General features: G+C 39.0%; 1 protein-coding gene across 1 annotated transcript; it reads right to left on the bottom strand.

The window, feature by feature from the left end:
• Positions 1–994: 994 nt before the first annotated feature.
• Positions 995–5,457, bottom strand: LOC124856079 (putative protein TPRXL). Its single transcript, XM_047346270.1, has 2 exons — positions 5,444–5,457; positions 995–1,823 (listed from the first exon to the last, which is right to left on the bottom strand). The coding sequence occupies exons 1-2, from the start codon at positions 5,455–5,457 to the stop codon at positions 995–997; spliced, it is 843 nt and encodes a 280-aa protein (XP_047202226.1).
• Between the last annotated feature and the right edge of the window lie 9,258 nt (positions 5,458–14,715).

The raw sequence follows: 14,715 nt of genomic DNA, 5'->3' as shown, positions 1-14,715 counted from the left end.
ACTTCTATCTGACATTATGAATGCACCGGCCTACAGCCACTCCTCTAAGCTCATATATCACCGGGTAAAGGTTACAGAACAAAACTCTCTTCAGACAATGGCCCAAGAAAGGGCATATGTAAGTTATTCTGCTGAGTTTTCTCTTTTCTTTATTTTTCTTTCTATAAAAGTTAAAATTTTAACTTTGCAGAGCAGCATAAACCACAGAGTTGCAGACACTTTGCAAGCACTTCTAACTTGAGGAGCTCACGATTAAGAGATGCAGTAGCTGTGGAAATCAGCAGGGGACACCAAAATGATTTCCCTGGCTTTTCTTTCACCTCATCTTTTCCAGAGGTGAAGCACTTTACTTTAAGATTAACTCTAAAAAGAGATTTCACCTAAAAGAAAAAGTATGGATGACTTCATTAATTGACACTAAAAAGGTTACTTTTTGTTAGTACACTTAGGGCTCGATCTTCAAAGATTCCAACCTAAACAAAAACAACCCAACCAGGGCGGGCAAAGGGGGCCTTGGAAGGAGGGCAGAACCAAAACCAAAACACAAGGCGTCCCCACCAGGTCAAAACAAAAGTCCAAACTCACCAAAAGTCCAAGATGTCGGGAACAGGCGATCAAGAGGCCAAAGAGGACGAAGGAGCTGGCTGTCAGGTGGCCAACGACGACAGAGCTGCTTGTCAGGCAGCCGGCGACGAAGGAGCCGGCTGTCGGGACCAGAAGAACTACGGAGTAGCTTGCCAGGAGGCTGGCGTCGGGACCAGGAGAATCCACAGAGAGGCTTGTCCGGAGGCCAGCGACGATTGGGCAGTAGCCTGGACGACCAGCGGGGGCAGAGCAGAGTAGAGGACCCTTGGTCAGGAGGTCGACCAAGCAGAGTAGAAGACCCTCGGTCAGGAGGTCAGCCAAGCAGAGTAGAGGACCCTCGGCCAGGAGGTCGGCCAAGCAGAGTAGAGGACCTTCAGTAAGGAGGTCGGCCGCGGAGCATGGAGGGGCCTCAGAGCAGCTGTGGAGGCTTGGGGCCAAGTTGGAACTCTGGAGGCTTGAGGTCAGGCTTGATAACCGACTGGCAACTTGGGGAGCGGTGCAGCTTCCACTGAAAATTTGGAGAGCGGTGCAGAAACCGCTGGAACTCTGCAGAGCTGCGGCGGAGGCCAGGAGATCTGTGGCGGAGCCCCAAGGATCTGCGGCGGAGCCCTGAAAATCTGCGGCGGAGCCATGGAGATCTGCAGCAAGACTGTTGAGGCCCTAGAGATGGAGGCGGTTCAACCTCGAACCCCTCTCGAAAATTGGGAACAGGAACTGGAGGCAATTCACTCTCTAACCCCTCTCGGAATGTGGGAACAGGAACAACTGGCCAACCTTTGGTGGAGACTGGAGGTGATGAAGATAATGATGATGTCTGAACAAGGAGTGTAGATGATGAAGATGATGATGAGGATGATGATGACTGAGCCAGGAGTGTAGATGGTGAAGATGATGATGAGGATGATGATGATTGAGCCAGGAGTGTAGATGACGAGGAGTATGCTGATGACTGAGCCAGGAGTGTAGATGACGAGGTGGATGATGTCTGAGCCAGGAGTGTAACTGGTGGTAACTGCTCAGCAGGAGCTGAGGCATTGGGCCAACCCACAGCGGAGGCAAGACCTGAGGCGTCGGACTGACCCACAGCTGAGGCAGGAGCTGAGGCATCACGCCGACCTACAGCGGAGGCAGGAGCTGAGGCAGAAGAGTCGAGCTGACCTTCGGCGGAGGCTGAGGCGAAAGCATTGAGCTGACTTTCGGTGGGGGCTGAGACTGAAGCCTTAAGCCTACGGCGGCGTCTGTGGCATGCCGAAGGGGGGGAGATGAATTAAGTCTCTGCTCATAGGATGATCGTGGTTGATAAATCCAGGACTTGAGAAGGCTGAGGGGCAGGGATAAAGGTCTCGACCAGAACCTTTAGAAGATGTGTGGAGGCATCGATCTGAGCCTTTAACTCGGGGATAGTAGAGACAACCACCCTTGCAAGTGGCAATGGCAGAAGCTGAATAGTGAACAGGTGTGAGGACCAGCTGCAGGGAACTGAGGGAGATAATGTTGCTATGGCTACAGGTGCAGGGGAACAGAGAGACCTGGAAAGAAACTAGACTAATGACAACTCAGGGAAACAGATCTAAGGAAAACTATAACCAAACATAAAATATAAGAACCTGGAGAGTAACAACTAACAAGAGTAATCTGAACACCTGAGGAAAAACCTAACTGGGAAAAGTAAACAAACACACCAAATGATAGACTGCAACTAATGAGACCAGACAAAGAGCATAAACACGAGGGACTAACCAAAAGAGAACTATACTAAATAACAAACCTGGTGAAAAAAAAACTAGTTCTAAAGGGGAACACATGAACACCAGAATTTAGAAAGTGATAACTTTACAGAAGTAACTACTAATCAGAAAGGAACAGAAAAACACCTAACAGAGAAAAAGTACACTAACAAAAAACCCAAAATGGCAGATCCCGACAAATTGCACATGCAATAAGTGGACATGTTGCGGGCGATCTATGAAGATTCATGCGCAATAGATAAATAAGAATTTTGCATGTGCTACTATCATTGTGGACAGTTTAGGAGACCAGGGGGGCTGTATAAAACAATAAAATGTGGCTTACTGAACCTAAGATCTCTCTCTTCAAAGACTTTGCTAGTTAGTGACCTGATTTGTGACAATCAGATTGATTTATTTTGCCTCACATAAACCTGGCTGCAGCAAGAGGATTATGTTACTATAAATGAGTCAACTCCTACTAATTATTTAAATTTTCACATTCCTCGAAATACTGGGCGAGGAGGAGTAGCAACCATCTTTCAGTCTGATTTATTGATTAGTCCCAGACCAATCAATAGCTACAACTCTTTTGAATATTTAATCCTTAGTTTTCCTCATACAAATTGCAAAGCACTAAAACCACTTCTGTTTGTTGTTTTGTACCGTCCACCAGGCCCTTACTCTCAATTTTTAGATCAGTTTTCAGACCTTTTATCTGATTTAGGGTTAAATACAGATAAGGTTGACACTGAAAGTGATAGCCTAAATATAGCCTTTAATGCTATCTTAGACTCAGTTGGCTTAGCTCAAAACATTAACAAACCTACCCACCTTTGTCTTCATTCTCTGGACCTTGTGCTGACATATGGCATGGAGTGTAAAGACATAACAATATTTTCTCATAACCCTGTCCTGTCTGACCATTTTTTAATAACCTTTAAGTTTAATTTAACCGAGTACTCCACACCTGAAAGAATATTTCATTATAGTAGATCATTATCAGACAATGCTGTAGCAACCATTAAAGAATCTGTTCCACTTTTGATTTCCTCATTATCACAGAAAAGCACAGTGGAGGGCAATAATTTTGTTTCTTCCCCTTCACAAAATGATTCGCTTGTTCATAGCGTTACTTCATCATTGCGTGGTGCATTAGACAATGCAGCCCCCTTGAAAAAGAAGGTAATCATTCATAGGAGGCTAGCTCCCTGGTTTAATTCAGAGCTACGTACTTTAAAGCACAATGTTAGAAAATTGGAGAGAAAATGGCGCTCTACACACTTAGAGGATAGAAAACTGACAGGATATAAAAGTGGATGTATCCATTCAATTTAAATATCATCAGTGAGTTTGGGTTAAGGTGGTGTTCAATATCTGAACTAAACCTGGACATATATCAACTGTTAAATCTCAAATAAAATAAAGTAAATTACCCTGTTGGCAGAAAACACTGGACAATAAAAACATTTTTGAAGAAACAATAGATCTTTCCCAAGAGGCTAGAAGACAAGAACAAGAAACGATACTGTAGGTTTTTGAAAAAATGTGTTAAAGACAAAGACAACTCATATATGTGCATCAAAAATGACATGCTTGGCACCGTATGGTGAAACATTGGGCGCAGCCTCTCAGTGGTGGCCAAAGGCTGCACTCAGCATCATTGCAAATCTTATACTGTAAATAAACATCTGATTGTTGTCTAAGTTAAACCTCTGTTATTTAGTTGTGTTCTTGTTTATGTTCATTTACAGGCCGGTGCTTGAACTTCAGCACAGCCAGTGGCTGCAGGAAGCGAGAAAAAGAGAAATGTTCTAAAAATTCATACTGAATTTGTACGATCTGTTTACTGATTTGTTCACTGTGAAAATTATGTATGAAGTTTCCAGAGCATTTTTTAAATATTGATAGTATTCAGAGCCCTGGGTTCTCGTGGGAATGAATGAGCCGATGTTTTTTTTTTCTTTTCTGAACAGAAACATCACTGTTCATTGATAAGTTAAATCTAATTCTGTGTATTATGAGTAATGCATCGGGTTATCACAGTCATATCCCCGATAAAAAACATTAATTAGTAAAGCAAATCAAAGTAATGTGGCTGTCCACCACAAAATAAATCCTCTTCCAGCATGTACAGAACAGTGCTGTCTGCACTTTAGTTAACAATTTAACAGGAGCACAAGCATCCCTTGTGAAATAACCAGTTTCTTTTCACAGTCCTGTTGGCAATAGCAATAAAGAAGGTATCTTAATGCATGATCACACTGCCTTATACATTCAGTTGTGGTGGAGGTTGTCTTGGTTTGACCCGAGTCTTATCCATAAATGTAAAGGGGTCAATATTCTGTATCCCTAGTCTGTTAATGCCCCAGAGGGATTTTAGCTTCACTGCCCACCAATCTAGCCTAACGCCAACTGCCAAAACCCAGCAAAGAGAATAATAAAATTTTTATGGATGGCTTTATCAAGGAGAGTAAAGAGGCTCTACCATTAACAATGCAATGCAGGTATGATGTTTAAACCCCAATCCTGCTGAAATCAGCAGAGCATACCAGTGCTGTTTTTCTTCAAGCAGGATCCTGACAATGAAAAATGTCCATATCTGCAACTACAGACTGAGATGTTAGTGTATCTGTGTGTGTGTAGGTTTGTATGGGAGGTAAATATAAAACAGTTCCGGAGGGAGTGGCAGTAGGGGATAAAGATCATTTTTTGTTTGCATGAGTCTGTAAACAGTTTTATATAGAGTTGCAAAGTGAATTTGTTAGTTTAGTTAGCTCCCTGCCTCTGTTATCCTTGATCAGTGGTGTAAAGTAACTCAATGGGTCCCTGCACACTGTGTTCATTACCCTACCAGCTGGCCCTTTCAGCACCCACCTCAGACAGATAAAAACTCCACCTGTATGAATGTCTGTGCATCTGAGATACACATAACAATCCACACCTATAACACCACACCAGACAGGCTTTTAACAGACAGAAAGGAAATAGTAACCATTCCCATCCCCAAGGCTATTATGCAGTCATTCAATTTGTGAGAAAGTTTGAAGATTTATGGGTGACAGCTTCTGAGTAGGACTTTTTATGCATTCCCTCACTATTTTTCTTCCTCCTCTTCCTCCCTGCTGTACCTTTTGTTGATCATGCTGACGTAAGTCAAAAAGTCTCATCAAGATGTTTGAGTCTCTTACAGCTCTGATTAAAAACCTCTCAGGAGAAGGTTGTGACCTCTCCAAACAGAGCAACACCAGATGTCTCCAGGTAATGATGTCTTTAGTGCTGATAAAAAAAACTAAGAGGAATAGAAGATAAAAAAAGCTAAAAGCCAAAGATATTTCCTGTCAGTGATTAACTGTTTGATTCATCTGCCCACTCTCCCTTCTACACCTTTAATCACAGTGCAGGTGTTTTTTGTTTTAAATTAGCCATGTTTGCCACTTTTCCTTGAAATTAACGTCATGATATTTTTAAGTTATATTCTTAGGAGTAAAACTTGTATCCACCTTGGCTAAGTAGGACTTAGCTTCAAGTACATTTTAACAAGTTCTGCTATATGGTAATTGCCTGTAAAAGACCGAAGTTCGCTTTTCTGAAATTATATAATAAACATCCCTCCCTTCTGTTCCACTAGGGTCGTATGGGTAACAGATCAAGAAGGGAAAACAAGACATCCCTCAGTGATGTCCAAGCCACTCCCATCTATGGACACGAAGAGGTAGCTTGAGACTTTAAGACGTTTTATTTCATGACCTAAATTGTCCACAATGAGATACAATAGAATAAATATGTTTGAGCTGGTCTAAACGTTATAAACAAAATAACATCTCTTATAGTTAAATTTTCACCTCTTAATGTATCTCCGATGCTACATTTTCAACTTAGTCCTCAAGTATACTTTAATCTACTCAATAACGCAGAAAATATCTATGGATTCATGTGGCATTGAAGTCCAAAACATTTTTTGTTTTGCTTCAAAAATAAACATATAACTTTTTTGTAATAAAGCACTTGCTTTTCCTGAAAAGCAAAACAAGCAAAAAGTGCTAATGTTTTTAAAAATCTTTTCATCTTACAATCAACTACTTTCACCTACAGTGAAGGAGCACATCAAGAGTTCACTGCGGTTACAGAGAGAAGCTAATAACACCCATTGCATTTGTAAAGTAAGAAATGCAATTGTCCAAATTTTCATTACCAGTTGGATGACAAGGGTGACTTCAGGGCAGGAAAATGAAACAGTTGATGATGATGATATTGGTCATAAATTATAATATGAGACCTATCTTTTTGCCTTGTGCTGCAGATGATATGGAGTGATATAGCACTCTGGGTCCAGCCCCGCAGGAGCTGCAAGATGCAGAAAATGATTGTCTATTTCTGTTCATTGGCGTCTACAGTTTTTCTTTCACCTCCCAGAACCTTTCTACCGCTTTGACTCCCGGGCTTTAATTATGCCTCAGGCGCTACCAGCAAGCAGCTCTCTGAGCATAAATACATAAATACGTGACAAAAAAAACATACAGACAGATGGACAGAAAGGCATGCAAAACTATGGACCATTCCACATACTCATCTGAGCTGCAGGAAACACCACATTAATCCAAGTCATTGGAATGTGACAGAATGTCATCTGTGGTTCCTCAATACAGCTAGACAGTCAGGTATTGTCTGCACTCCACCAACTTTGAATACAAAGCAAAGCAGTGACTGTATTATTATTTGCTTCCTTTATTATGAGCTGAGCATCACATGCTGCATACACATGTGGGGACTACTGTATGCATGGACCATTAATCAGGTACAGGGCCTGGAATGTGATTTGATTTGAATTGGGAGCACAAATTCAATACAGGGATGTAGCACTGACAATAAATTTTAGATACCATGTACTGTGCATGCCGGATTTCTCACTGACAATCAGAGCGAGAAATGTTCCAAGACTGCATTATGATCCCCGATCAGACACTGGCAGTGTTTCCAGCACCTTCAGACTCCATCATTACCTATTCAGAGCTTATTCCACTGGACTGTCATGGGACTCATTACTCCATCGCTTTGTGAAGCTGCAGACAGCCACAACGCTGTGCGGTGGGTAAGAAAGAGAAGGCGTGCGCTGACCCAGGGCACAGGTGCTGACATGGAGTGTCTATCAAAACACACACAGAGTATACAGGGTTTTTAACAGCACCGAGGGAGGTTTAGAGGTAAAACAGTGGCACACACAGTCAACCAAATGTTCAGGGGCCTCAATGGAGTCAATGTAAGCTTAATGTGTGAAAAAGATGAGATGGTGTGAGGCTGCAGTATTGATAATTGGAAATGCAAGTGTTGTTTTCCTCATGCTATCTTTTCTACATGCAATGGAAGCAATTGTCTGGCCTAAAATAGTTGAATGATTTTGACACATTTTTGTTATGCCAATGCTTGTTTTTTGACTACATTTGTTATATTGGGCTGAGGTTGTGCAGGACCAAAGTGCAAGCATGGTGATATGAAGCTTTTTAATAAGATTAGAACTGATAACTTTCACAGAGACATAGGGCATGGAGCATGGGCAGAGTTACTGTTATGATTTGGGGTTGTTTGGTTTTTGGTTGCGGGTTTTTCCTCATATGTTTCTCACAGTTAAGGTTTTGAATCATGCTTCTTTTTATTATTTTCCTGGTCATGCTTTAGTTTTTGTCAAGTTTGATTTTTGGTTCTGGTTATGCTTTAGTTTCATGTTTTTCTAGTTATGTTTCTATTAGCTTGTATCCTTGAATTTCTGTTTTGCTCCAGTCACGTTGTGTTCTGTCCTATCTGTCAATTAACTTTATTCGGTTCACCTGCACTAAGCAAATCAGTCTCCTCTTTTCACCTTGTTCTTGCTCCATATATACACCTCTGTTCTGTTCATTCCTCGCGGAAACATTTCGGATCATGTCACTCTGTGTTCAACCAGTTCATGCTGTTCATGCCAAGCCTTTCCATGCCCGTATTTGCCACCACCTTCCGAAGTAAGTTTAATTTATTAAACCATTTCACTTATCATCATGCTGCCTGCTCGTCTGCATTCCGGGGTCCTCCGTTACACCGCACCTGACAGTTACAGGCATTGAGCAGGCAGCCCAACAGTGCCATAGAGCTGGTAATCCAACAGTAGGATCCATTGGTGTGCTATGAAAACCGGAGAGTTTAAATACAGAGGCTGGATGGAGAAATGACCAATGAACTTGAAGATCTAATCAGATGTGGAACAGCTGGTGGCAAGGAGAATGTAGAACAACTAAAGAAGGGATGCTAATTAACACAGAAGAGTCTTGGTGGCAAGGAGAATGTAGAACAACTAAAGAAGGGATGCTAATTAACACAGAAGAGTGCGAACATAGAGAAGTCCAGGGAAGTAACAGAAATACCTAAACACAAGAATAAACTACAAACCTAATCTACATTGAATTAACTAATATAACAGCAACTACAGAACAAAAACAACAGGGAAGAAACTGTTATGATTTGGGGTTGTTTGGTTTTTGGTTTTGGGTTTTTTCTTATGTTTTTCACAGTTAAAGTTTTGAATCATTCTTTTGTTTCTTCTTATTATTTATTATTATTCTTCTTAGATTTTGAATCATGCTTCTGTTTATTATTTTTCTGGTCATGTTTTAGTCTTGTTCATGTTTTGTCAAGTTTGGTTTTGTTTGTATATTAGAGTCTCTGTTTTTGCCGCTGCCACATTTTGTTCTGTCTGTCAATTAAGTTTATTTAATTAAGCCTGTCCTGCCTGTCCGTTTATTGTTTGGTTATGCCTCTTCTGAGAGTGAGTTTTTGTTTTTTATTAAATCGTTTTTGCACTTACCATCATGATGCCTGCTAGTCTGCATTCTGGGGTCCTATATCTCGCAAGCCATAACAGAAACAGATCAATAAAGAAACTTAAACACCTTAAGATCATGACAAAATTATAAAAGTTATAAAATACCACAATTTGTAGTCTATAGAACTCACAAAGCACATCAAAGGCAACAAACAAGACAAGTAAAAATATTGGGTCATGTCAGGTGGCACTATTAGCCAAGTTTTTACACAACAATCAATACAATTTCACTTGTATAGTAGATAAATTACTGATTCCTCCTGGTTTGTTCCAGCTGAAGTGGAAAAAAAGACAGCTTACATGCCATTCAACAATAAAATCTGTAAGAAAATCTTAACATGAAAAAAACAAGTAAAATAAAAAAAACAACATGTAAACACCAATGACAGCAATGTTCCTCCCAGAATTTCACAGAGGTGCTAATTCCTTAATTAGCTGCCTGTGTTGAGAGGTCTTTTGTTTCCTACATCTGCATCCTCACCTAAACTAAAGTTTAAAACTACTTTAAAACACATTTGCTATAATTTTTACCTTTCTAAAAGTTTGACACATTTAACAAACATTGTTAATCTTATTACTGTTGAGTTAATGTTTTATGGGAGATATAAACTGCTACTTTTTAAACTAAAGAGAGTAGTTCTGCGAGGTGTGCTGCAGTGCTCCTTCAAGCTTGTTAGGGAAACCAAGCAAAAATTTAACTTATTATTATTATTGTTATTTTTTACTTCCAACAAATTTCCTATTATCTTCATTTATGAGAAATGTAAATGTTAATTGCTGTTGTAAAGCTACTTTTGAGCTAGCTAGTCTCCTACTTCTTGTGCTAACATCATGATATGGAAAAGATGAACTATGTGCTTGTTCTGCATGTTTCTAATCAACTGTGTGTGATTTGTTCTATTCCAGTGAACTGACTTGTGCTTTTCAATGTGCAGAGTAAAATGAGAAACTCTTTATTATCTAATTTGGGCATTATATCAACAATAAGAGCATTTTATTTTGTTTCTTTTGTGTCCCACATCTTTTTTACCGTCACAGAAAACTCCCAGGTCCTGAGGCGATGGTTAAATCAAAATGAAATGTTTCTGTTTATAAAACGAAGGTTCATAAAACAAAACAGATTGTAAAAGTGATAATACAATTAACAAAACAAAAGTGTCAGACGTTGATACCTTATTCACATATAGGCAATTACAGCTAAACATTGTAGACACACATACATGCAGCTCAGTGTGATATGATCCAGAAAGAGTGGGATAATGGAAAAGCTTGGTGGCAAGCTACAACTTTCCACTGTTGTCTGCTTCACAATCTGTCAGGCCACTCCACTGAAACCCACAGCCAGGCTTCAGAACGCAGCTCATTACAGGAGCTTGGCTGCAAGAAAAACAGGAACCCACACATTGCAACAAAGCCCATTTGTTTAATCTGTCTTATGCCCAGAGGGTGGCTGCTTAGGCAGTGACTGCTGTGATCATGTTAAACAATGTCTTCTTGTGCTGAATGTGAGTTGAAGGTGAGAAGATGATCAAAAAACAAAACAAAGTGTTGTGCACTAAACTTTTAAATCTTTTGAGTCCCTGTTTTCACCCTGAGGACTTGAGATTTCAGATTTTAAATACACAGGGCACTACTTTCTTACATAGACCACACTCTGATTAAACATACAACAGTAATTGTATAGAATAAAATCAGTCAGGAGGGCTAAAGGCCCTTTAACTATTTTTTACTGGAAAAACAGTGACAAAAGAACAGACTCTTCAAGATTCAATAAATTACATAAATGGGTTTTTTCTCTTAAATGGAGGTGAAAAAATCTCTGATTTCTCTGGCACTTGCTTTTAATAAATGTATCTAAAATTAAAATATCTAGATTAACAAAGCAAATGACTCAATTTGAAATATCTGAAACAAAAGTAGTTCACCAAAAAGATTAGGAAAATAAAGTCTATATAAAGACCAAATGAAGATGGTTTTTAGACAGTGAATCTACCTGCTTCCTGAGGATTTTCATAATTTGCCGGTCTGTACTACATTGGATCTACAACAAACACAATGCAAAGCTTATTCTTTATAGTTTGCTTCCAAGCAGCCAGACTTTCTTTTAAATTGTGCAATTTCTTGTAAATGTCATCTCTACCAATCATGCAACCATGCCCTTGTCTTTTTTTTATGGACGTAGTACCTTTCTTTGAAGAAATTCTTCTTATTATTATTTTTATTTTTGCTAATAAAAATAAATATAAGTCGTAGTAGTAATAGTAGTATTAGCATATATCTCAAGGAATACACCAGAGGTTCTTAGCAAATAACCAATTTTAAATTGGATTTTTAGGTACTTCTTTAGTGTCAGTTTGTCAAATTTGTTGAATTGGTGAAAATGAACAAATACAGGACAATGTGACAAACAAAACAGGACTTAACACCAATGATTTTCAACGAGCTGATATCTGAAAACCTTTCTGACAGTAGATGACAAATTGAAGCATAATGCGTCTGTCCTATTGCCTAAATATATGATGTTTAGATTTTGTTCATCTGTTGTAAACAATTATGTGGTTCTGAGTCCACGCTGCACAATTTGCCCTCACAGTCAGGTACAAAGACATAAATGTATTTGTATCAGAAATATTTTGTTTTTCACTATTCTTTTCTATAAATCATCATTTTATTTCCCCCATTAATTGTGTTACGGCGCTCTAAGTCAAACCGAGAAGTTGAACTGCATTAACACTTTTAACTAAACTTGTTAGTGGCTCTTCTGTTTTACTTCTGTGAAGCATTTTCGCACATCTCATTGAACTGATGACACAGCTTTATTAGCAAGTCTACCCCTACGAAACAAAAGGCACAAGTATGGAAAGTTATCTGGTAAATATAACCGAAACTTTAGTGAACTTTTAACTACCAAACCTTTGTTCAAAGGTGTCAAAGTGAAATGTTTTTAGCTTTAAAGGCATTTGTGGGATAGAAAAATAAGAAAATGGTCAGTTTTTTACTTCTTTCTCTTAAATTAGAGAATTTACTTATTGCTTGGATCAGAAGTGACGAAGGGCATAAGCAAACTATGCCACTGCATAGAGTCCCCAAGGCAATAAATAAAACATTTTAAATAGTTTAAGACTTTTAAAGAATTGACAATGTGCAAAGTCATGGTTGGACAGTTTTGTTGGGCTTTCTTTTTCAGCTTTACTAAGTCTGTATTGAAAAGCTGTGCACCAGACTTCAGTGTTACAATAAATAACTCAGAGAAATGAGACAAACGTTACAAGTTATTGACAGCTTTACATGTGCTATTTATTTTATAATCAATGCAAACTGGTTGATTTGATGGCCTTAGAGTCAGTCAAAGGAATTAATTTTCGGTCACTAAGTTAACTCAAAAACAGGTTTTTCTTAAATTCGCTGTAGTGCAAGCTTAAAGTTACCTTTCACCTACAACAGCTCTCTTTTTCCAGGCCTCTTAAATGGTTTTGCCAGACTTTATATTTAGTCAAAACAATCTTTCATTTCCACTTTTAGAGAGCCGGTCTCTCAGTCACAGTGTTCTGAAAGCTGCCAACAGATGTGAACAGTTCCTCCTATAAGTCAAATCAAAGATTTTATAAGGTTATTAGGCAGATTTTGTCTAATTTAGAAATCTAGAAAGATTAAAAATAATTCACCCTAAATTTGAATATTGACTGCTGATGTGTCAAACTGTGAATCTAAGCCTGTATTTCTTTCACCTATTTAATATTTGCATTTAAAATGGCTAACTGTGAAAACAGTCTCAGTCATGAGGCGTTGTTAGGACCCTGAAACATCTAGGGCTTGGCCCGGGCTCAAAATAGTTTACTTTTATAAGACAGTGGCCCAGTTTCTAAGTTTAGAATTTAAAATTCAAATAACAAAGAGCATGTAGTAGCAGTTCTCTGCCTTTGCTGGGTTTTGATTAAATGTAAATTATTTTGAACAAAATAGGTTTACAAAAATCTTGTTTTAGTTTTTGGTTAGTAATTGAAGTGAAGGTAGAAGAGAAACAGAGTTTAGGCTTGATGAGAAAAACATTTTGCTGAAGCAGGTAATGATACTGTCAGGATCTGTGCTTTGTCTGTTTGGTGCCTTTACTGTGCTTAGCCCCTAGATGGCGTGGAACCTGGAGGAGAGGTGACAGGTGTTCTTCATTCCCTTGATTACCTACTGAGGAGTATATTAGGAGGAGGCTGCCAGCAACTCACTGCCAGGAGTCAACAAGATAGTAGGAGAAGTAAGAACTGGAAGAAGGAGTAGAAAAGAGGAAAGATTAATTACAAGATTAAGAATAGGACATACAGGACTTAATTCTACATTGTTCAAGATGAAGAAACATAATACAGGAAAATGTGATTATTGTGGAGAGGAGGAAACAATAGAACATGTAATATTGAAGTGTCAGAAATATGAACAAGAAAGAACAATTTTAAGGAGAGAATTTGTAGGTATTAAAGAAAATGTTATTTTGAGAGATACTTTGCAAAGAAGTTTAGGTAGCAAACATATTCAAATTATAATTAGATTTTTCAAGAGCACTAAATTAATAAATAGAATTTGATTGTTGTAATAGTAAATAAGATTTAAAACCATGAAGAACCACACTCCATACCAGTCGGTGGCGGTAATGCACATCATAACGTTATTTGCCAACTGCCCAAAATAATACAAGAAGAAGAAGAACTCACTGCCAGAGTGTTGTCCCTTAGTGGTACAGCTCAAGCCACATTACCTTGTCTTGTTCTTGCCTTGAACTTTTAGTAATTTGAATTTTGTTACCTTGCAGGATTACCAGAACCTGACCTTGCCTTGTCATGTGGAACTCTGCCTGGATTAACAACTTCTGGAAAGAAGCTATCCAGCTCCATGAGCAAAGACTCTAACCACTCGTTACTTCATTGGACCTCACCGGTTGGCAGCCTCCTGAATTCTTTGCTCCTTGGATTACCACTCAAGAACCCTGTCCACCCTCCTCCTTCCACTGCGCCAACTTCTGAAAACCCTGGACCGTCTTATCATTCTGGCACACCATTATTCCACCATCATCTACCTCATGGGTAAACAACTATTTGGTCTCTCTGCTCCTCCACCCTCTGGCGGATCATTCCATCATCCCAGTAAGGCTGAATTATTCTTCTTTAGTTTTTGACCCTGAGTATTCCCTGCTTACCATCCTGTTTATTTTACAGTTGCTTTCCCTGCCCACGTCACTACACTGTAAAACTCTTCACCGAAAAACTTTGTCTCCTGAATTGCTTTCTGCATGTGGGTCAAATCCGTCAACACCAATATGACAGATGCATTATGTGATATTTAGAAAAAGAAACTTAATCTAAATGTCTGCTACATCAGAAGAATACTCAGAAAAGGAGAGAAAACAGAGGTGTTTGAAATCTACACATTTCTTCTTGTGTTTTTTTTTGTATGAGGTTTCTGCTATTTTATGTTTTATTTTATTTTTTTTATTTGCACTTTTTTACTCAACTGCCCCATAAAGGATACTTTTGCTCTTTGTTTTCATAAATTATGAAACAAACT

Source organism: Girardinichthys multiradiatus, chromosome 20 (assembly GCF_021462225.1).
Source record: "Girardinichthys multiradiatus isolate DD_20200921_A chromosome 20, DD_fGirMul_XY1, whole genome shotgun sequence".
NCBI classification, from domain to species: domain Eukaryota; kingdom Metazoa; phylum Chordata; class Actinopteri; order Cyprinodontiformes; family Goodeidae; genus Girardinichthys; species Girardinichthys multiradiatus.
The sequence above is the reverse complement of the archived record's forward strand: the minus strand, read 5'-3'. Positions and strand labels throughout refer to the sequence as shown.